Genomic DNA, 22,327 nt, shown 5'->3' on the forward strand with positions numbered 1-22,327 from the left:
TAAAACTTTTTAGAAGTCAGGAAAAATGAAGTACCTTTATCAAAGCTGCCTTTTGTAACTGACTGCTTTTGGTTCTATGCGCTACAAAGCCACTGATCTGTATATTTCTGAAACCTGCTGGATGAGCACTAAATGTGATTTAACTGTGAAGTGCAAGAGAAACCACAAACACTGTTTCAGTAACTCATAAAACTTCACACAGTTTTGTATAAGTCATTTTTTTCTTATGCATTGAGGAACCAGGAGAAGAGAGATGGCACTAAGTGTGGAATATCTGTTGACTAAGATGTATAATTGCCTATAGATTTATGTTCTACAAACGTCTTAATAGCTAAATCTTCCAATGTTGCCCTACAAAAACTATAGCAATTAATTTTGACTTAAATTGTCTTATACCAGTTCGATCATAGTCTTATGGTACCAGTTAGTGTGATTTGTAGAAAAGATTGTTCCCAAAGCACACTAATTAGGATCTTGTACTACAAATCTAAGTAAATGTAAAGCTGATCTTACTAATGGTTCTTAGGGGTAGGATTAAGGTCTGTTGATCTTCCAAATAATTATTTGACTTAATACATACTGATGATATAGTATGTCAAGCAGGCTCTTTGTCTCCTGTTAGAGACAATACTGCTTTTTCTGGTGTGGAAGAAAGCTAAGAATTTATTTTGAAAGTAACTAAGGGAAAATTAAGTAGTAAAGCAGTGCTGTAAGAGTGCTTCAAACTTAGCAGGAAAGAAACATTTAATGAACACATTCTGGTTTTGTAGAACTGCTGGCATGTTTTGCAATGATTTAATAATTCTTTCATCAGAGCGATGCTGTTTGTTAATTATTCTTCCTGACGAGCTTTTGACAGTTGGTGTCCTTCATGTAATTTAGAATGTTACTGTAAAACTCACTTGACTTTAGGATTGGTCTGTTGATAAATGGATTATGTGAATTGGTGCTTTAGAAGGAAGAACAGCATTATGTTGATCTACGTTTCTGTAACGTAATCGTAGAATCATAGAACAGTTAGGGTTGGAAGGGACCTTAAGATCATCCAGTTCCAATCCCCCTGCCATGGGCAGGGACACCTCACATTAAACCATGCCACCCAAGGCTCTGTCCAGCCTGGCCTTGAACACCACCGCGGATGCAGCATGCACAACTTCCCTGGGCAACCCATTCCAGAGCCTCACCACCCTCACAGTAAAGAACTTCCTATATCCAATCTAAACTTCCCCTGTTTAAGTTTTAACCTGTTACCCCTTGTCCTGTCACTACAGTCCCTAATGAATGTTAAAATATCAAATTCTTATGTCATGCTGTTTTGATCTTGTTAATACCAAGCCTGCAAATCTTCCTTGAAGAACTTTCTGATGCATTTTTAATCCTTTAACTTACACAGTTGTGTGACATTGTCTTTTTTAGGGCAAGATCATTTGTATTTATAAACATACAGTACTTCAGCTCCATGGTGGCTCATTTCTCAGGGTGACTCCTTTTATAGATGGAGTTGAAACTGTGGGAGAGCATTGTTTGTACGGACAAAAGCTGTGGCAGAGTCATTGTGGTTAGATTGAGACTGTGTTAATTCACTGTAACAGTAGTGTGCTTCCAAGAAACTTAAAATTGTGATTTTTGTACTGCTGGGACAAGTAGCAGGGTAGTAAAGGGGAGAAGGAGCTGAACAGTTTCAGTAGCTTATTGCAGTCTGATAACTGAAATATCAAAAAGCCCAAGTCAGAAAAGCATTTCAGCATGACTGACATAATTTTTTTTTTTTTTTTGGCGCTGCTTTGCAAAAGGAGAGATTTTGTTACTCACCAAGAAAAAACAAACCGTTTAACTTGGACATTTCAGTGTTGTTTGTGATCTCTCTTCATCAAAGGAAAAAAACAGAAACCTAATCTTCAAATGTAATGCTTTATCTTTGTGAATCTTCATTTCAGCCTAGTAAAATGAAGACCCAAAGTTGTTAAAGGTTAAAGTGCTTTCGACTGCAAATCTTGCCTTTTTTTTTCCTTCTGAAATCTGTAAAGGTTCTTGTTATTCTAGGCAGTATACTGCTATGGTTTCTCTTTCTTGCCTCTCCATCTGACTTTATGCCTTAAGTGAAAAAGGGTTGAAATACACACAGTTGTTTAAAATTTTTACGATTTTTAGTGGAGGTTAAGATTAATACCAATACCATCTACTTACAGTTAGGGTACACACTTGGGATTGCTCGAAAAATTATAAATGACAGTGATTTTGAGTCTTGGGGTAGTGCATGTTGTCTCTTCTGGGAAGAAACGTAATTATAACCCGTTATTTACAGCATAACATGCAGCATCTTTTAACAGGCAAATATACAAATTGTGTAGTTTCAGGAGGGGATAAATTTTATTTGCAAGCCCTTTTGCCATATTGTCTGTTATGCTTTACTTTGCTCCACTTAATTTTCTTAGTTTATAGTAAAACATGATAAATGTCACTAAGGTAGCAAAGATGTATTTTTCTCCTGATCTATCTAGAAAAGGTCTAAAATTTGAAGGCAATATTAACATATATGACACAGTGAGCTTTTGGTACTGTCTACTGTAAGTGCTGGGGTTTATTCCCCCCCACATCAAACGATTTACATACTCAATTGTTAAGTGCTGTGCATCTGTTAAGCACCTGTAGGTAAACTCACTACTTCTTGACAGAAATTTGCCATTTGGAAAGGAACAGTCTCAGTTAAGGAAACAAGGGGGAGGCCATTTGTGTCATGGAAAAGGTTAAGATGAAATGCTTTAGGGTTGATGTCAGATTGAGACCTTCCTGGCAATAGATTCATACCATCTAGGAGGAAAATGATGTTATTTGTTGGGTTACTGTGCTACACAAACCTACTCATCCTTATTGAATTAACAGCTGAAACTTGAGGTTCAGGAGCTGTTTGAGTATGTTTACATTTCAATTGAACTGAACCACTGCCTTGTATCAGAAACTTCAAATTATTCAAGTTGAGTGGAAAGTCCACCAGCATGAAAAGTTGTGCTGCTTTACCAGTGGTCAAAGAAGGTTTAGACTCTTTACATGAGTTTACTTTACTGCATGAGTGTATATCCCAACATTGATGTGCAGTGATAAAACAGTACTTCCGTGTTAGTTTTGTTCATCTGCTTGATGCTGTAGTTTACTGTGTATCCAACCTCTATTAAATAAAGTCTAAACCTGTGCAGTTTCTTTTCCTGTTTGACCACCTTGGAGTGATTTAGAATATATGGGATCATATGGTATACATGAAATTTTAATGCAACTTACAGAATTACATAAATACACACATGCATATAAAAAATTCTTTTGTAATGGAGTTAAGCGCATCCCCCCATCTTCTGCTGTAAGAAGCAGCAGCTTAGAACTGCTACCTTAGTTGTACAGAATTTTTAGATACAAGACAATTTTAAACCCCACAAAATAAGAAAGTATGTATCCAAAATGAAGTATGGAAGAAAAGTTGTATTCTGTGAGGGAAGCTAGGACAATCCTGACAGTGAAGCACAGTAATTAATGTTGATGTAGTAACCTTTTAGTTGTCTGATGTTTTCCCTGAAATGCTGGTTTTCCTGCAGTCTGTTCTGCTTGGGTAAACGGCAACAATGGAACATGTAATAAGGGAAATGCCATTGCCTTAAACACTGAAAATTCATGTTGAAACAAAACCGTGAACTCTCTGGAGTTGCATGCTGATGTAAAGAGTAGATTGCCACTCTTGTGATGATTCACTGTGCTTGTGTCAAGACATAAGGATTTCAGCTATTTCAGTTAAATAAAATCCTGGTTTGAGCAGAGTTGCCCATAATCTCATTAACCATTTATCTAAACAGTAACATTTAGATTTCAAGTTAAACTTTAAATACTTTTCTGGAAGCTTTTTCACCACAGGTGAAGCATTATAAAAACAGGGATTGTAAAGAAAAATTATCTTGGAAATAGCAACACAGAACCATATGCTTTGTCCTTTTCTTCTTTCTACTGAAGTTTTTAACTTCCTTTTCTCCAACCTTTCGTGTTTCCTTTATCCCAGATGTAACTATAAAGACCTTTGGCTTGAAAATGTAATGTGACATCTTTATTTTAAAATGATCATTTATATTTATTTCCAGGAGCAAATGATGAGAAAGAAACAAGCAATGCATCTTGATGCACGCTATGTTACAATGGTAGAAAATGCCTATTACTACTGTAACCCTCCTCCAGCTGAAAAAACTGTGAAGAAAAAACGTCCTCCTTTGCAAGAATATATTCGTAAGCTCCTTTACAAGGATCTCTCCAAGGTCACCACAGAGAAGGTAAATCCTTTTGAAATCTTTAATACAGATTTTACTGGAAATTATGTAGTACTAACTGCTGAAGGGTTTGGGGAAGGTTATCAGTTTTAATTACAAAGAAGAGGGATCTTTTTTGTATCCCTGATAGGATAGTTTCATTTCTTTTATTGTAATGCATAGAAGCTCCAGTTATGGATCTGCATTTGCCAGAGCATTTAGTGCTGAATGAAGAGAATGAAGTGAGAGTCTTGTGCTAAGTATCTTGTGCTCTTAGTAAGAGACAAGACTATAGTTAAATCCTGTAAGAGCAAGGCAATTATGGAGCAGATTTGAACAGTTTGATTAGTAGCTAGAGGACAGCAGTTGGGTTTCATATATAAAGTTTTCTGTAGCTACTGCAGATCTGGAGGATGCTTGACAAAGAGAAAAAGGTTGTTTGTAGGTGCTTAAAGGGATTTCATCCCAACGGTGAGAGACTGGGAATGACACTGAGTGTTTTCATATTTTGCTTGCTGCATTGTTAAGCTTGTCTTAAAACTTGGTTTAGGTCCTGAGACAGATGCGCAAGTTGCCTTGGCAGGACACAGAAGTAAAAGACTATGTTATATGCTGCATGATCAACATCTGGAATGTGAAATATAATAGTATTCACTGTGTAGCCAACCTTTTAGCAGGGTTGGTCCTTTATCAGGAAGATGTTGGAATCCATGTGGTGGATGGAGTGCTAGAGGATATCCGACTAGGAATGGAGGTAACCAACCAATGTTCTCAATAAGCTGTACTTATTTTGAAAGGAAAAGAGTAAAACAACCTTGCTTAAAGACGGGAATCCTTGGATTTTGGATTTTTATCTGATTTTTCTACCTCAGTTGCTTATGTAGGTTATTTTAAATTAAAACCCCCACCCCCCCAAAAACCCCAATAGATTGTTTTGCCCTCCCTTGTCATAGTAAGGGCACACAATTTATTCTTCAGTGTGGTCAGATTCATGCAACTTTGTTTTGATAGATGTTATAAGAATTCTCTGGACAATGAAAAATCATCACAAGTTTAAGAGTTTATGCTAAATGTATTTAAACTTTATAATAGCTATAAGTTGCCCTGCTTTCATATCTACTTTTTGTGTGAAGTGTGTAGCCATAAATAACCAACTTTTATTGTAATGAATTCTGTCAAATTTTCTATACTGCTTTTTTCTTTACCAAACAACAAACCTTTTACAAAGATTCTCTTGGGTCTGTGTGGTAAAGTGAATTTTTTGTTCCTTTTTTTGATAAAGGTGAACCAGCCAAAGTTTAACCAGCGGCGGATCAGCAGTGCAAAGTTCTTAGGAGAGCTTTATAATTACCGAATGGTGGAATCAGCTGTAATATTTCGAACTCTCTATTCTTTCACATCGTTTGGTGTGAACCCTGATGGTAGTCCTAGTCCACTGGACCCTCCAGAGCACCTTTTCAGAATCAGACTAGTGTGTACTATCCTTGATACCTGTGGGCAGTATTTTGACAGAGGATCCAGCAAACGAAAACTTGATTGCTTCCTTGTATATTTTCAGGTATTCTAAACTAAATTTTATATAGTTCTGTAGATTTCCTAAAAAAGCTAATGTAATGTTGTGTATTTCTCTCATTCTTCTCTAGCACTGTAATTTTCAGAATCCTGTCTGATAGTTTTCTTTTAAAGTGATGTATTTGTTCAGTTATATGTAGATGTTGTTGTTCCAACAAACTTGCAGAGCACTGGGGTAGCAGTTGATTCACTGAAGGGTTTAGGTTTCCCCCTTCATGTGGTCTCAGCAATGGGAAGAATGGGCTGAAACCTTCTTAGTTCAGCAAAGGTAACAGGTCTTCTAGTTGGGATGGAGAAGCTCCATGCAACAAAATAGCTTGGCACTGACTACTTAGAAAGCAGCTTTGCAGGAATGGAGCTGGGACTCCTGAACTGTATGAACATGACATTAACTTCTGTGCCATTAGTGCAAAAGCAAGTGCCTTGGAGAGAATTAATTTTCTTGAAAATTCAATTGAAAGCTGGCTGATGAAGTGCACATCTCTCGTAGAAAGTGTCTACTCTTAGAAGGCACTTTTCAGTGCTATTTTCTTTTGCTTAGTCTTCATACTTTTAAGTTGTTATAATAAAAGGAGCATATTCTTCATTTATGATACCCAGTGAATCAAACAGTGTTTAGTGATATCAAAATATGTAACAGTTGTATGAAATAGGAAAATAGTGATGTAAAGTCTTTTGCATTTCCTGTTGTACAAACATGGGTGAGCATTGCACATTTCTTAAGTTAAATAGTTTATAAATGCCAGTGTGGATGTAATTTATTTGAATATTTTGTATTCTAGCGGTATGTCTGGTGGAAAAAAAGTCTGGATGTTTGGACAAAAGACCACCCATTTCCTATAGACATAGACTATATGATCAGTGATACACTGGAACTGTTGAGACCAAAGATAAAGCTCTGCAATTCTCTGGAAGAAGCTGTCAGACAGGTGCAGGATTTGGAACGAGAATTCTTAATAAAATTAGGTAAGAAAATGTGCAAAGGAAATGAGGCCTTTTTGACAATTCCTGTGTTAAACTTCTTTTGTATTATGATGACTGTTGTTCTCATATAACCTTTATATTCTCATAACATAGTTTTCCAACTTTGCATTTTTCTGTTCACCATAGAGATCATATAGAACCATAACTCTAAAGTGATTGAGTGTTCAAAAAGAAGTCAATATGAATACTATTAATATAGTAGTATATAATGTGCATATATATAGTACACATGTAATACAGTAGTATTTGAAGAGTAATGTATGTGTATATTCGTATGTGGATTAGTAAGGTGCAAATGATGATGAAGAAAATAAAATTTCGTCAGAAGAATTTAGGAAGCATGGTGTAGTATGAAAAGCAAGGAGTATCTGCACACCTGATTACTGCAGCCTGTTGATTGGTAAGCACTGGTGGAAGCAGCTTGGTCATTTTGGTAGATTAGTTGCTTGCAACTCTGTTCCTTCCCCAGTTCTTACTGATTAAAAGTGCTCTGTCAAAGCAAGCGTTATTGTAAGACTACAGTAAAAGGTGGAATGTGTTTTGGTTTTAAAACACTGTCAGGTACTTTGAGCCTTACACTTCCTTTGGAATAATTCTGAATGGGCTTTACCTTTCAGTAGAGCCCAGAGGATAATTTACTTTTATGAGTTAAAGCAGGGTTTTTCTTCTCAAAATGTATGTCACCTAGGTTGAATGCTGGCTTGTAGTTCCTGCTAAGATTACAGTAAGATATATATATATATATATATAAATAAAATATAGATCTTGCTGTGTTACAAATCAGTTAATTTCAGGAGAAAAGTCTTGCAGCACAGCTCAGTTGACAAGATGCTGGTTGGCATGTATCTAAATGTACTATCGTCTTAATTTTTAAACCTTTTCTGCGTATCAGTTCTTACCAATTATTAGATACTATTGCGCTCATTTCTCAAAAAATGGAGTTGTTTTCAAACCTTCCATTTTTATTTGAAGACAAGCTTGTTCATGAAAAGTTTTTATGTGTAAATTTTACACTTTGTGTAAATTAGAGCCTTCATAGCACTTAAGATAGTTACACAAGTTCAACTTTTAAGAATAATCCTTTAATCTAGTGTGATGATGAGGACATGTCATTGCCAGGTAAAATGTAGCAACTTCTGTTTTAGAAGCAATTTATTTTATTAATATGCCCTTCATTTAATGACATGCCTTAAAATTACCTATGTAGTAACTGAAATGCAGATTAAAGTTTCCTTATGGTGTGATGTAAATTACTAGCTTCTATGCTGTCAAAATTATAATGAAGTAGTAACAACTATTTACATGAAGTAATACTCTTCTGAAAGATACTCAGCACTTCCTACAAATCATAAGAACTTTGCTACCACTACAGCAGTTGGATTAGGTGCAGTTAAGGGGGAGATACGCGGTCACTAAATGTGAGAGTGTTGGAGAACATCTTACTGTGTGTGCTTTGGCACAAGCAAAGCCCATCAACAGTACAGCCTTTACTGTAGGGGGTTGCGTCATGTCCATCCACCCCCAAGTGTGTTGCTCTTCTTGATACTGATATTACTGGCTTGCTGTTAAACGTTAGTTTAACAGTTTCTGGTCCTCCTATTGGGACTGTCTGAAGGTGATCTCAGGAAGATCCTCATCTGCCTTTCTGATCTTTGAAGGTTACAATGATAGGTACAAGCATATCTGAAGGAAGCAAGTGTTTAATATTTCAGCAAAAGCTCTAGTCAACCCACAGTTCTTGATCAGTTTGTCCCCGCAGTTTCTTTGCCCATGGACAGTAGCACTGAGAAGTTATTGTGCTAAAGACCATAATATGCTTTGCTCTTTGTCAGTCAGAAGTGAATTCTAGGCAGAACAGTAGTTTGTTGCCTGCAGATCTTGCACTGGGGACTGATTGTTGGTTCCTGTGCTGCTCTGGTGATTTTGTACTGGTGAGAATATAATGATTCAAAAGAATCTTGCATGATTATGGAGCAGCACATATTTTGAAGTGCACAGTGTTTAAAAATAGTGAAGGTAAGAAGAATGCTTTGAAACTTCTGAAATATGGAGGAGTAGTGTGTTAATACAGAACTGAAATCCTCAACAGCCACTGGGTTTGTAAAGTGGTTTCAAAACTGTTATTTAACAGCAGTGTGAAGTACCGGAACCAAGACTGAAGGGGATTGATATCTTTTGAGTTATGCTGATTTTGTAGAGTGTCTGGAGTTTAGTGCTGCTATTTCAGTGCAAGTGTCAGTAAGGTTGCATGTTTAGTTTGAGGCTATTCTTGAAGCAGTTCACACAGAACAGCTTCTTGATTGCTGTTCTGTGGGAGATTTTAAATATTTTGTATAATACTTTCCTCCTTTCCTAGCAGGGAAACTATTACTCTTTATGGGTAAGGTGACTATATAGAAATTATTATATTTGGGAGTTGAATATTAAGACCCATTGGAAGCTTTAGTGTTCAGTGAAAATGGACTTTCAAGATGATCTTCCACATACAACTTGAGCAGTTATGTGAGTTCTAATGTTCTAATTCTTTCTCTTTTTCAAATTTCAGGAATTGTGAATGACAAAGATTCCAAAGACTCCATTACAGAAGGAGAGAATCTGGAAGAGGATGAAGAGGAGGAAGAAGGTGGAGCAGAGACAGAGGAACAATCTGGAAATGAAAGTGAAGTAAATGAGCCAGAAGAAGAGGTAAACTTAATAATTTACCTTGCCTTGCATAAAAATGAGTAATCAAAATATTGAAAACACCACTTCCTCAATACCTTCTATGTCACTGAGTTGAAAGGTGAAATGTGGGTGTACACAGCCCAATCAGTACTCTGAGGATATTTAGATCCTAGTTTCGTATATATGGAAAACTGAATACAGAGTATCTGAGGCTTATTCTAGAGAACTTATGTCAGAAGCTTTAACCTGACATCCTTTGCTCAAGGAATGTGATACTCAGGATGATAGGTTGATTTGGGTTGGAACGGGCCTTAAAGATCATCTAGCTCCACCACCCCCTACCACAGCAAGGGACACCTTCCACTGGAGCAGGTTGCTCCAAGCCCCTGTGTCCAACCTGGCTTTGAACACTGCCAGGGATGGGGCAGCCACAGCTTCTCTGGGCACCCTATGCCAGTGCCTCACCACCCTCACAGGGAAGAACTTCTTCCTCATATCTGATGTAAATCTCTCCTCTTTCAGCTTAAAGCCATTCCCCCTTGTCCTGTTGCTACACACCCTTGTAAAAAGCCCCTCTCCAAAATTTTTGCAGGCCCCCTTTGGGAACTGAAAGCTGCTCTAAGGTCTCCCCAGAGCCGCCTCTTCTCCAGGCTGAACAAACCCAGCTCTGTCAGCCTGTCTTCATAGAAGTGCTCCAGCCCTCTGAGCATCTTTGTGGCATCTTCTGGATGTGAGGCTGCTCCTCTGTGTCTGTAGATGGCCTCATCTACTCAGTCTTCCTGGTTGGGTGGCCCCGCTATTATGTCCCATTTTCATGCCCTCCCTTTAATCCTGACCCATAAACTCTTGGTTGCTCCTTATCCATCTCTAGGCAGAACATCCCTTCCAGCTGGTCATTGACACAGAGGGAAACACCCCTTCCTTGTCTTCCCTGTCTGTCTGTCCTGAAGAGCCTATGTCCTTCCGTTCCCCCACTCCAGGCATAGGAGCCATCCCACCATGTCTGCATGATACCATGTCTCTTAACTCCTCTTGTTTGTTCCCCATGCTCTGTGCGTTTGCATAAATGCATTTAAGCCTCTCAATAAGGAGATGCCTTTATTTTCTGGCATGGAAACACTTAGATAATTTTCTTCATCTGTTGTAGGAGCAAATGTATTGACTAGATGTCAAAGCAGTCATGCGGGAAAAACAACAGATATTCAGAGTATGACTGTTTAATGTGAATAAACAAAAGATTTATGGAGCATAACAACCTTCCTTGTTTACTGTGCCAATAATATTTTCTATCAGTAATGGTGGAGCCAATAAAGGAAAGACCTGTACATAGAAATTCTACTTTGTCACTATGACACACCAAAGTCGATGTGATAATGGTTGTGTTATGAGAAAATCAGTTCATCAAGGAAATAGGAAACGCTTTTTCTCCTTCTGCTTGGGTTGGTTGGTTTTGTTTGGTCTGTTCTCAGCATTCATGTTCCTGAATTATGCTGGCTTTTTGCCTTTGTCCACAAATTAATAATATCATTAGAATCATAAATTCTGGGGTGTGGGGAATGAAACTGGAGATCATCTTATCCAACCTCCCTTGCTCAAAGCAGGGTCATCCACTGCAGGTTGCCTGAATCCAATCAAGTTCTGGATATCCCTAAGGATGGAGGCTCCTTTCCGGGCAATCTGTTGCAGTGGTAAAACGCCATCATAGTAAAGAAGCACCTTTTTTTTATTAAATTTAAATTAAATCTTTCAATTTGTGTCTATTGCCTCTGTGTCTGTCACCAAGAAGAGATCAACTCCCCCTTTGCTCCCTCACTTCAGGTGTTACAAAAATTGAGAAGATCTCCCCCACCCTGAGTCTTCTGTTCTTCACGTTAAACAAGGCCATCTCTCTCAGCCTCTCCTCCTGTGATAGGTGCTCCAACCCCTTAATCATCTTCATGGCTTGTGGCTGGACTTGTTCTACTGTGTCCATATCTGTCTTGTACTGGAGAACCCAGAACTGAGTGCAGGATTTCAAATGAGTCTTGCCAGTGCTGAGCAGGCAGGATCACCTCCTTTGACGTGTCAACAGCACATATTCTTAGTGCAGCCCAGGATGCAGTCAGCTGCCTTTGCTGCAAGGGTGCATTGCTGGTTCTTGGTCAGTTTGTTGTCCACTAGGACCCCAGGTTCTTCTCTGTGAGCTGCCTTCTGGATGGGCAGCCTCTAGCCTGTACTAGTGAATGAGATTATCAGTCCTCAGGTGCAGGACTTTGCATTTCCCTTTGTTGAACTTCAGGAGTTCTTGTTAGTCCATTTCTCCGGCTTATTAAATACCCCGAGTGGCAGCACAACCATCTGGTCATCAGCCACTACTCCCAGTTCTCTGCTATATGTTTGTGAAAATGCTGGATAAAGCCCAGTGAGTTCAGACAGAAACATTAACTACAAAACATAAGCAAGTTTACAAAGACTGAACTGAACAAGTTTGGATGGGGAGAAAGGTGCAGAGAATGTGTATGAGGAATGGGATGCAGGTGGTCTTTTTGGTTTAAAATAGTCATAAGCTGTTCATCTAATATTTCAGGAGGGCTCAGACAATGAGGAAGAAGAAGGTGAAGAAGAGGAGGAAGAAAACACAGATTATCTTACAGACTCCAATAAGGAAAATGAAACCGATGAGGAGAATACAGTACGTGTTGTAGCTTTAGATAAGTGTATTCAGTTTTGAATCTTTTAGTTGTCTTTACTGACTGTTTTTTGCCAGTGCTGCTGTTATGAGTGGGAAAACACAGCTAGAACACTCCCTGCTGTTCTTTCAGATACATTTTAGAGCTTACTTTTTGTTTTTTTGCAAATTACTGTTGTTACCTTTTGAAAATATTTATGTTTTCAACTTTTCCCATAACGTGTTTTCACATGACTGTGCACTTTCACAGGTAGCTAGAATGGAAAAAGATTGCATAAATGGTGTTTTTGCAATGCCAGTGGTAGCAAACTGATATGGTACAGTAAGGTAAACTATTTACACTCTACTAGATCTCAAAACTGAGAAGAAGGTAAACCAAGAAGTTCAGAATTCCTAAAATGTGAATTTGGGATTGGCAGATTGTAACATCTGTAGCAAAGGAACCCATCTGGTTGAGCCTGAATTGCAGTTGAAAAGTAACGAAAGTATAGAACATGTTTAAACATTTTTGCTGTCATGTTGTGCTTTCCAAATACAGAATGACAGTATTTTGTCTTGAAAAGACCATCTAACTTTATGGAACTTAATGGAAAAATTAGTTAAATTAGTTGTGGTAGGGATTTTCCTTGCATTGTTGCCATATCTAGGATGTGTACATGTGATTCTATACACCCACACTTGTATGTCAGAATACTATGAGTGGGCAGCCTTTGTAATAATTGATGCTATAAGCATCAGAAAATATGTCTTCAAGGAAATAATCCAGGCTGAAAACTGTAACAGTTTTTGTTTCAAGATTTTGGTTCTGTATGTCAGGGAAGCAAAACTGATATTTTTCCACTTCTAGTCTGAATATTTATATTTCTGAAATTATTGTAATAGAAGCTTTTTTCCCACTGCAATAGGAGGTAATGATTAAAGGAGGAGGACTAAAGCATGTCCCTTGCGCAGAAGATGAAGACTTCATTCAGGCATTGGATAAAATGATGCTGGAAAATCTTCAGGTATAAATACTTATTTTCTAAAGTTAATATAATCTGCTGTCCAGTTAACTGTATTTAAGTAAATAAGTGATTAATGCTTATCTTATCATATTAGAGAACATGGATTTTTCTCTTAATTGTGGCCTCTTCTCTGCAGTTGACATATTTTGGATAAGTAGCTTTTAGTAAAATAGCTGTTTATTGTATTTGCCCGGTGAATATATGACATGCTGACATATTTTACTGGATGAATAACTCCATGAGATACTGCGCAGTGCTTTGGACCTTACCCTAGACTATCCAAGCCTAGGTTTTAACATATTTATAATGTATCTGCATTTAAATGCACATAACCTTCAAGTCCTTTTTTGTTTTGTTTCAGTCACATTTGGTAAATATTTGAGTAAAGCAAGCCCTGGATGAGGAGTGCATTAATAAGATGCTACGAAAAAACCCTCTTGAATGTATAATATCCATTCACAAGTGTGTCTAACCAACTCTTTAGATTTCCTTCCTTAAAAAGTTATCCAAAATTCCTTTAAATTTTGAAGTATTCTGTCCCTGTAGTTTTCTTCTTCACAAACAAGGAAACCAAAGGAAAATGTAATAAAGCCTAATATATGTATTTATATATTACATTGTTTTCCTGGAAGGTTATACCTTTTTTCAGTCATGAAAATAAGAATGTTACCAGACTGACTGACATGTTTAGCATCTGATCATTCATAGAATTTACTTCTTTTGATAATAGCAACGGAGTGGTGAATCTGTTAAAGTACATCAGCTGGATGTTGCTATTCCTCTCCATCTGAAAAGTCAGCTCAAGAAGGGTCCCCCCCTTGTAGGTGGGGAAGGAGAATCTGAGTCTGGAGACACAATGCCATTTGTCATGTTAACACGAAAAGGCAACAAGCAGCAGGTAAGGTTTTACTTAAGGTATTGTTTAATAAACAAAACCTCTTTTGAAAGTCACACTGTGACTGGAAGTCACAGGATTTTTTATTTCTTCATCCTTTTCTCAGAAGGGGATACAAACAGTTTTGATACATAGAAAATACCATGTATAGTTTCTTGGAATCTTGGTTGCTAATAGAAATCATGTAGAAAAGCTTTGTGGTTAAATTATACCATTACTAATCATGTTTGGCAGTTACATCAGTAGGACAGAGGTATGTCTTACATGGATTTGAAATACAGATGTGGAAGATGACTAGATGCAGTTGGTGGACTGCCACTGAATGTTGAAAGGAGTTGGAGGAAAAAAAGGAATATTTCAGAATCTTTAAAATTCTACAGATTTTTCTGAAAACACTTTCAGCTTCAAGTCAAGATCTATGGTGTTTGCTAAATTCCATTTCCCAAGTAACTGCCACTTGGCTGAATTTGTTCAACTTGCAAAGAATATAGTTATTTCTGAAGATTTTTAGGGGATTATTCCAGAATGCACTGAGTGAATCTCTCAGAGAAACTCAAATGTAAATCAGGTTGATAAAACAAATAAGCTCTTTGCTTCATGCAGCCAAGCTATATATTTGTCTTGGCTCTTTTCTCTAGTACATATTTGAATTTTTCTAGGTCAGCAGATGCATAGTATACAAATCAATACCTAACGCATTCCAGATACATTTCTCATCATGGTTTAGGTGTTTTAAAAAAAAACTTTTCATTTTGGTTCTATAAATTGGTGATGAAAATTAATGATTTAGCTTTTATGGTAAGCAAACCCAAAGCATTGTTTCGTTCCCTGTGTTAGTACTTTGGTTTGACATATTGCATGAGTTGTGACCGTAGTGTAACAGTTGAGGTGTATGAACATGAAGCAGAAACTTTCTCTTACTTCACATGAAAGACACTTCAAAAATTCCATCTAGAAGGTGAGATGGTCTCATCTCATGAAACACTTGAACTAGTGAATGTGTGCTGTGCTAAGCAAGTGCTTTGTGTAAGTGGCAATACCTACTTGAGTGGGCACACACATGCTTGCATTTACTAGTGATGATTAACTGATTTCCCTACTATATTAGTTAAGTTACTCTGTTTTCCTGGAACTTGAATGTTGTCTACAAAGTTCTACAGAAGTTTTGAGTGGGGAATTTTAACTGTTGTTGTTAGGCTAAAAAGAGATTTAAGAGAATGTTGTTTAAAAAAGGCTTTCAGCTTCTTCAGGATAATTTACTGGGAGTATCTGTAGCTACCAGGAATTTTAGTATCTTCATTTTCTGTGTGAGGGGAAAATATTGCCAACATGTGGCTTAAAAAGAAAGCAGAACTTGTTCAGGAGTTTTCCCTGTTCCTCCCCCAATATTTGGTTTTGGGAGTAGGCTCTTCCTGCCCAAACTCCTCTCAGTGTTTCTAGAAATGTAGAAAACAGTTGCTTTATAGACAACTTCAGTTCTTGAGTCAGTGAAAGGCTTCTTTGTCCATATTCTGTGTTCAGGGGAAAAAAAGTCTTAGTAGTCAGTTTTAATAAAAAGCAGAAAGAAGAGGTGGAGTTGAAATGAAAATAATTATTCCTTCTTACAGTACTTTATTTTCAATCTGCATGAGCAGAATGCGTGCAGAGTTGCTGTGTTAGTAATTGGTTTGGTCTCTGTTCTTTGTCGGTGGTGCTGCTGCTGCTGAAGCTAGAAGCATTCACTGTAAGAAAGTAGTCACTGATGGAAATGGCATGTGCTGTGCTTCCTTGCAGAGGTAGGAGGGTAGCTAAGGTCCAGTCACTAAGCACTCAGTTCACATGCCAGTGTTCAGCCAGGTTTTAGTGGAGCATTGTCAACTAGAGTTCTTTCAAGAAACACAAAAACAACTGACTGTTATTGGCCGGCATCATATAACCCGAATTAAATTCATTGCAGCCTCATAGTAACAGGGACACCATATTTTATCTTTATTGTCATACTGTGATTTACGGAAACAGGCAGTAGGAAGGATAGTGGGTAGGCCAATGTCTTGCAGTAGATCACTGGGTTTTTCACCCACAGAAGAGTTGTATGATGGAACTGACAACTAGTAGCAGGAAAACAGAACATGGTTATTGGAGATCAGACTATGGCATTGTGGTTTATCCACCAATCCCATTAAGCTGGTAAATCCATAGAACAGATATAATGTAAAGCACATATTAAGATGGATTAGGAGCTTCATGGTGAAGCTAAGGAATTCTTTTTATCATGAAATGCTGCTAATCAGTTAGTTATTTGTGTAGCTTGTGAAAAGCTCATTCGACAAGACCTCAGAACATGCATAGAGTGCTCGAGAATAAGTTACTAAAGCTTGCTTTCCTGTTGGAATTTCAGGAACTTTCATTTTTATTCTTACATACCTTAATAACAAGTTTGTATTTATGTTCAATATAATATGCTGATACCTCCCAAAAAGTAATCTTTTGCCTGATTTGTCTCATCTAGATAAATCTTCTAGTTGGCAGGGCTTCCTGTACCCAGGGTTATCTCAAGGCTTTGCAAGAGTCTGTCTTAACTGTTTCAGCCACAGTTTATGTTCAAATGCTGGGTCTGAGTAGTGGTGTCCTACGCTCATCATTCATCTGCTGCTAGTGGGGCACTACTATATAACAGATACCTTGAAACTGCTTACTAATTATTGTGTTAAACCCTAACCATATGCAGCGAGGATTTTGCTTTTAATATAAATCTTCTCAGTAGAGGTTTTCGTAATGTATCTGTCTGCAGCTTTTGGTAGTGTAGCAGAAAAGAACGCTTAGAAATCTGCTCTACTTTTATGTCAATGGAAACAGATTTCAGATGAAAAGAGCAAGCAGCAGGATTCAGAGTAGTTCATGGAATATTGAGTTATCCTTAAATGCATTACCCTGCTTACAGCATGGAAATATTTATTTCTAGTAGACATGCAGCTGAATGAAGAAGTTACATTTTTCTAAGTGTGTTCACTAGTTTCAGCATTAAGGGGTTTCTGAAAACTTTTCTTTCAGTTGCAAATAAGATTAAGAATCCCTGCTTTTTTTTTTTCCTTTGAACAATTAAAAGCAAAATTCTATGGAAAGAAAAACTTGGATTTTCTGAGTCAGGGGCGGGGGGGGAAGCGTTTTCCCTACTCCTCTCTGAAAATCTCAGCTATGTTGTGTAGCGGGTACTTTTGTAGGAGTAGAGCCAAGCTTACCTTTCATGTAGCTTATGGCAAATCAGATAATGTGTTGAGTGTGTTGAGTGTATAGTGTGGATGTTTGAGTGTGGGGGAGGAAGAAAAGGTTAAATTTGACACCACAGTTGTTTCCAGACTAATAAGCACTGTGGAGGTGGAATCATTGCTAAAAGGAAAAGTAGCAGCCAAGGAGTGCTGCGGGATATCTGAAATGCTTGAAACGCTTCTCCTCTGTTACCACAAGAGGTAACAGTAGAAACTCTGCTCAGGAGTTTCATCTCTTTGGAAGGTAGAGACCTTTGGAGGATGATGCAACTTTGAGCCAGCTGCAGTGCTTTTATCTCAAGACCAGTGTAATTCACTCTGAGGGTATTGGGTTCTATGAATATATAAGAAAGTAAGCATATAGTTATGTGTTCCTGGTGAAAGTTTTTTTTTTTCTATAAATACTGTATGTACTAGTGTTTTGCCTTAGCAGTGCATCAACCTTGTGTATGTTCTCTGTATCTTTAGGAGGGCTGGATGTCTTGTATTTTCTCATGCATCCATATGTGAAATACAGTTTTAAACCAACAACACACTTTCCAGTAAAACTTCGGTAGAAAGCATCTCATTCCAATAACCTGGAAATACCCATAACCTTTCCGTATTTTGGATTGTTTTGTGTTTGTGGGTTTTTCTGTGATGAGCACTTTAAAACTTATTTTCACTTGCAGTTTAAGATCCTAAATGTACCAATGTCTTCCCAACTCGCTGCAAACCACTGGAACCAACAGCAAGCTGAACAGGAGGAGAGAATGAGGATGAAAAAGCTCACTTTGGATATCAATGAACGGCAAGAGCAAGAGGACTACCAGGGTAAGAACATTACCAAGTCTTTAATCTCTATTTTCTGAGGAACTTTTGCAGATCTACAGAAAATACGCTTTGTGATAATTAGCAGTGCAAGTTTTGAACATTGGTTTGTAATACTTCATGGAAAACCTGTGTTTTAGTTTGTCATTCATTATTTACACCCTTGTCTCTGTGCTTGAAGGAGTTTGTATAGCTCTTCCATGAAATTGAGTTTTCAAGTGGCCCTGAAATTTCAGCATTTCCATTTATTTTGGGAAAGGAGAAAAAGGGAGGTTGTTACCTTAAAAATAAGATAACACAAAATTAATCTGATGTTTGTGGCATTGTCTCCATTACTGCAAAACAGCTGAGTAGGATACAAGAGGAATTAATTCTGTGCAACTTAAGCTCTGCTTTTTAGATATTGATAGGTATTTTAGATATTAATAGTATTTAGAATCTTCATCAGTCTTGCTGAGACTTGCAGATACTAAGAGGTAACCTTCACCTGAGAAATAAAAACTGTCTCTGCTTCCTATTGCTAAAGATTATAGGGGTGCTACAAATCTGGAGCACAAGACTATATTAACAGAGTGAATGTTTCATACAAATTGATATGACCTAATTTGATTTGTAAAGATAGGTAAGTCTGGCATTTTGGAACCTGAACAGACTGACACAAACAGTTAATACAACAGATTATACAGCCCTAAACTGGTTTGTGTGCTTGCTGTGTTTGGTTGTGGGGTGGTTTGTTTTGGCTTTTTGGTATTGTTTTTACTGTCTGGCTTACTCAGATAGTAAACAAAAGCCAGACCAATAAAACCCATGGTATTCAGCTCTTAGCATTTCCATTTAACGTTTCCACTGTTTTGGTAAAGGTGTTGCAGTCAGGTGGCAATTACAGTATAAGTAGTTCATTAGCAGGAAATCTCATTTAAGGTATTTAGTGAAAGGTCATTATTCATCAAGAAATGGGAAATTTAAATTAAAACAGCTCTAATTCTAAAGCCACTATGGAATCTATTCAGAACATGGATAGTACAACAACTAAACTTGTAAGCTAAAAAGGGGTCTTTTTCCAGAGCGTCTACAGAGCTCTGGAATGGTAACACAATATATTCTTAGTATTAAACATTATAATCAGCTTAAAAACTTCTTTTCTGAGGCACTCCCCTCTAATAAAGCCCACTTGTGAAAAAGGAAAAGAAACAGTAGACTCTAGAATTAGACATTACAGTGCTTTTCTCAGGCTTGTTGTGGGTTTTCCTCATTAATGGTATTTCTGATACTTCTGCTGCTCAGGGCATTTGGATTTTTTTGCCTTGTCATATGACTTTGTTGGTATCTTTAAAATTGCTTTGTTTAATATAAGATTTTATTGTGAGCAATTGTGCTTCTTATCCAAAAACAAGGATCATACTGGTTTTGTCCAGGAGAAGTGAATCAGGAACTGATCCCCATTGAGAACAAGTCAGCTTGCAAATAAACCATTTATTTTTTTAACTTTCTCATAGATTTTCCAGGTGCTGTGTCCAAAGAATTAAAATAGGAGGAAAATCAACATAGAAGAAGTAGGTTTTCCCATAATTGACATCCATTTTTTAAAACAGCTGTTGATTTGGTTTTTAGTAAATTGGGTAATACACAATAAAACCAAACTAAAAGGAACCATTTAATCAGGTTAAATTAAACAGACCAAAATACATTCCTCTTTGAAGCTATTTTTTATTTCTGTTTTGTGCAGTTCCCTGTTGCTTTCCTGTAGTTGGCATGTACCCGTTGAAAGAAAGAGTTGGGTTTACATTTCTGTTTCAAGCTTTGGAGTTAGCAAGGGAGGAAGAAATCTTAATTTCTGAAAGAATGCCTCAGAGTTGTCCTATCATTTGCACATACATTTGGGTTGGGGGTTTCTTTTCATCTGCACAAGGTAGCTGATAGATGAAAATTCACCACTCAATGTAGTATCAGATGGTTATTTTATACTTCAGCAATGTTTATTAGTATTACAAACATTTCTAACTTAAAGAAGTATTTGGAACTGGGTGACTCTAGACTAGTGTTTTTCTGTGTAGATACTTATTTTCTTCACAAAAACCAAAGATGGGTGACATGCCTTCAGCCTAGCTAATACATGGTCCTCCCTTGCCATGTCTTCCTTCTGTTATCTTCTCCATTACTCAACTTCTCACTTACTGACTTTTCACAAATCCTGATATTTTCTTTCACCTGCAGTTTGGAAAACAAGAGACAGGCAGGCACATGCTTAATGCTTCATTGCACCTGGCTGGCAATGAACCATAAACTCATTTTTTTCCTGAGTCTTGTCATTGCCAGCAGAGCTCTCCCTTGGCATACAGAATTGTTTTGAAGGATGGTATTTCATGATGTTTACAACGCTGGACTGTCAGTGTGTTGAAGGGCTTGCTTTGCCCTTTTCCAGGTGTTGAAAGGGGAATATACAGAGCATGAATACATGGTTTATTAACTGTTGTCACCAATATTGTGTATTAAGTCATTCATAGATTCCCAGTGTCCTTAAAGATTGGGTAGATAACTTACCAAAAACTTTGTTTTGTTAAGTGGTCAGAGAATCTCATTAGTCTCTAGTTCTGCAAGTCATTGTGAGAGTAGTGGAAGTTCATTTCTAGCAGATGATGGGTATGTGTTGCCAATGAGATTACCAGAGATTAGAGAACCAGACAGAGCAGACTTTCAAACATAATCTGTTTAACAGTTTATTTTGCTTTTCCTCTTCATTTATTCCATCTGTCTCTTTGCTGAGTAATGTAGATTCCTGCACAGGATGGGCTGTCAGAAATACTTTCATTAGATGCACTAACATATGGGCAAGGGGTTACATAGACGTTCCTATGATGTGTTTGTAATTATAGTGGGTACTTCATAACCAGTAACTCGGCCTGATAAAGAACCATTTTATCATTAAATCATATTTTAGAAATGAAGTTGCACTAAATGCCAAAATACAATACTTACCTAGCTTAAACTGTCCAACAGTTAGATATCCAGAGCTAAACTGGGTAGCGCAGGCTTCTTTCTGCACCCACCTGTTTCTTCCCAACTGATCATAAAGTGAAAATGTGATCCATAGGACAGTGTAATGTAGGTCAGCTGAGTCACATCTTCAGGTGTCTGCCTTCTCTGTAACAGGATCCTATTATGGGTAGTTTAGGCTTAAATAAATGACTTCTCAATCCCTAATTTTAGGACAGGTTTCTTGCTGAGTCTTTAATTGGCAGCAACATTGTCCAGGTGTTACTATTTCAGGGTAGTTTAATGTTGTGGCTTCTTTTACTGCTGAGAAGATTTGTCCCTGATCATTGATAAAGAAAGCGGTGGCTGATATCTTTAGAAATAAAAGGTCACAGCCCCTTTCTTAAGCACCTGTGATAAAAACCATCCCTGGCAGTTCTTTTTGTTCCAGAGAACACCTGGAAATGCAAGTTTGCATTATGGGGTAGTTTGGATTTGTCAAAGCTGTCTGTGCAATTTAGTAACTCTTTTAAAATTAGCTGTTGTGGAATAAACTGAGGAGTGTTACCCTGAAGCATAGCAAGGTGTAAACAAGGTGTCTCTTTATGGCAGTGAAATGTGCTTGTGTAAATTCCTCATGCATAGAATATGTATTTCACTTTGTTCTCTATGAACTTACAGAAATGTTGCAGTCTCTGGCACAGCGTCCAGCTCCAGCAAATACTAATCGTGAACGGCGGCCTCGGTACCAGCATCCAAAGGGAGCACCTAATGCGGATCTAATCTTTAAGACTGGTGGGAGGTAGGACAATATTCCTTTAACTGTGGTAATTCTGGTTCTAAGTAAGTAATTACCTTCATGTTGGAAACCAGTAATGATCTGTGTAATGCAAGTGCGGTTGGTAGTAGGTTCCTTTCTAAAGCATTCAGTTAAAACACTGAGCAGTGGTTTGTGCTTCTAGCATAGTGTCTATAAATGCCTGCTAGACTGAGGTTTGGAAGCTAGAGGATTATCTTTCAGTTGCTAAATGGCTGGTAGCATCTGAGCCTTTTTGGAGGGTGAAAGATGCAAGTCCTGCTTTCTCTGTGAGAGGGGGAGAAGATAATTTTGAGTATCCAGAGAAATTCCCATTGTGCTTTTTCAGTTTGGTGAATTTGAGAGCTATACCTCTGTATTCGAAGCTCTGAATGGAAAGTAAATATAGTAAAGGTGGGGAAGGGGGAGGAGAACC

General features: G+C 37.6%; 1 protein-coding gene across 2 annotated transcripts in view; it reads left to right on the top strand.

Annotated features, from left to right (window-relative positions):
- The window catches only part of UPF2 (UPF2 regulator of nonsense mediated mRNA decay), a 61,270-nt gene that overhangs the window by 34,266 nt on the left and 4,677 nt on the right, over positions 1-22,327 (top strand). For both annotated transcript variants that reach the window (XM_062613638.1, XM_062613639.1), the window contains 10 exons: positions 4,119-4,304; positions 4,831-5,034; positions 5,563-5,838; positions 6,635-6,818; positions 9,382-9,521; positions 12,067-12,171; positions 13,074-13,172; positions 13,903-14,070; positions 17,984-18,125; positions 21,777-21,897. In XM_062613638.1, the coding sequence (XP_062469622.1) occupies positions 4,119-4,304; positions 4,831-5,034; positions 5,563-5,838; positions 6,635-6,818; positions 9,382-9,521; positions 12,067-12,171; positions 13,074-13,172; positions 13,903-14,070; positions 17,984-18,125; positions 21,777-21,897 (1,625 nt within the window). The remainder of the gene's footprint in view (positions 1-4,118; positions 4,305-4,830; positions 5,035-5,562; positions 5,839-6,634; positions 6,819-9,381; positions 9,522-12,066; positions 12,172-13,073; positions 13,173-13,902; positions 14,071-17,983; positions 18,126-21,776; positions 21,898-22,327) is intronic.

The sequence above is a fragment of the Pezoporus occidentalis genome, unplaced genomic scaffold (assembly GCF_034315485.1).
Source record: "Pezoporus occidentalis ecotype Australia unplaced genomic scaffold, CSIRO_AGI_Poc_V1 ctg17, whole genome shotgun sequence".
Classification (NCBI taxonomy): domain Eukaryota; kingdom Metazoa; phylum Chordata; class Aves; order Psittaciformes; family Psittacidae; genus Pezoporus; species Pezoporus occidentalis.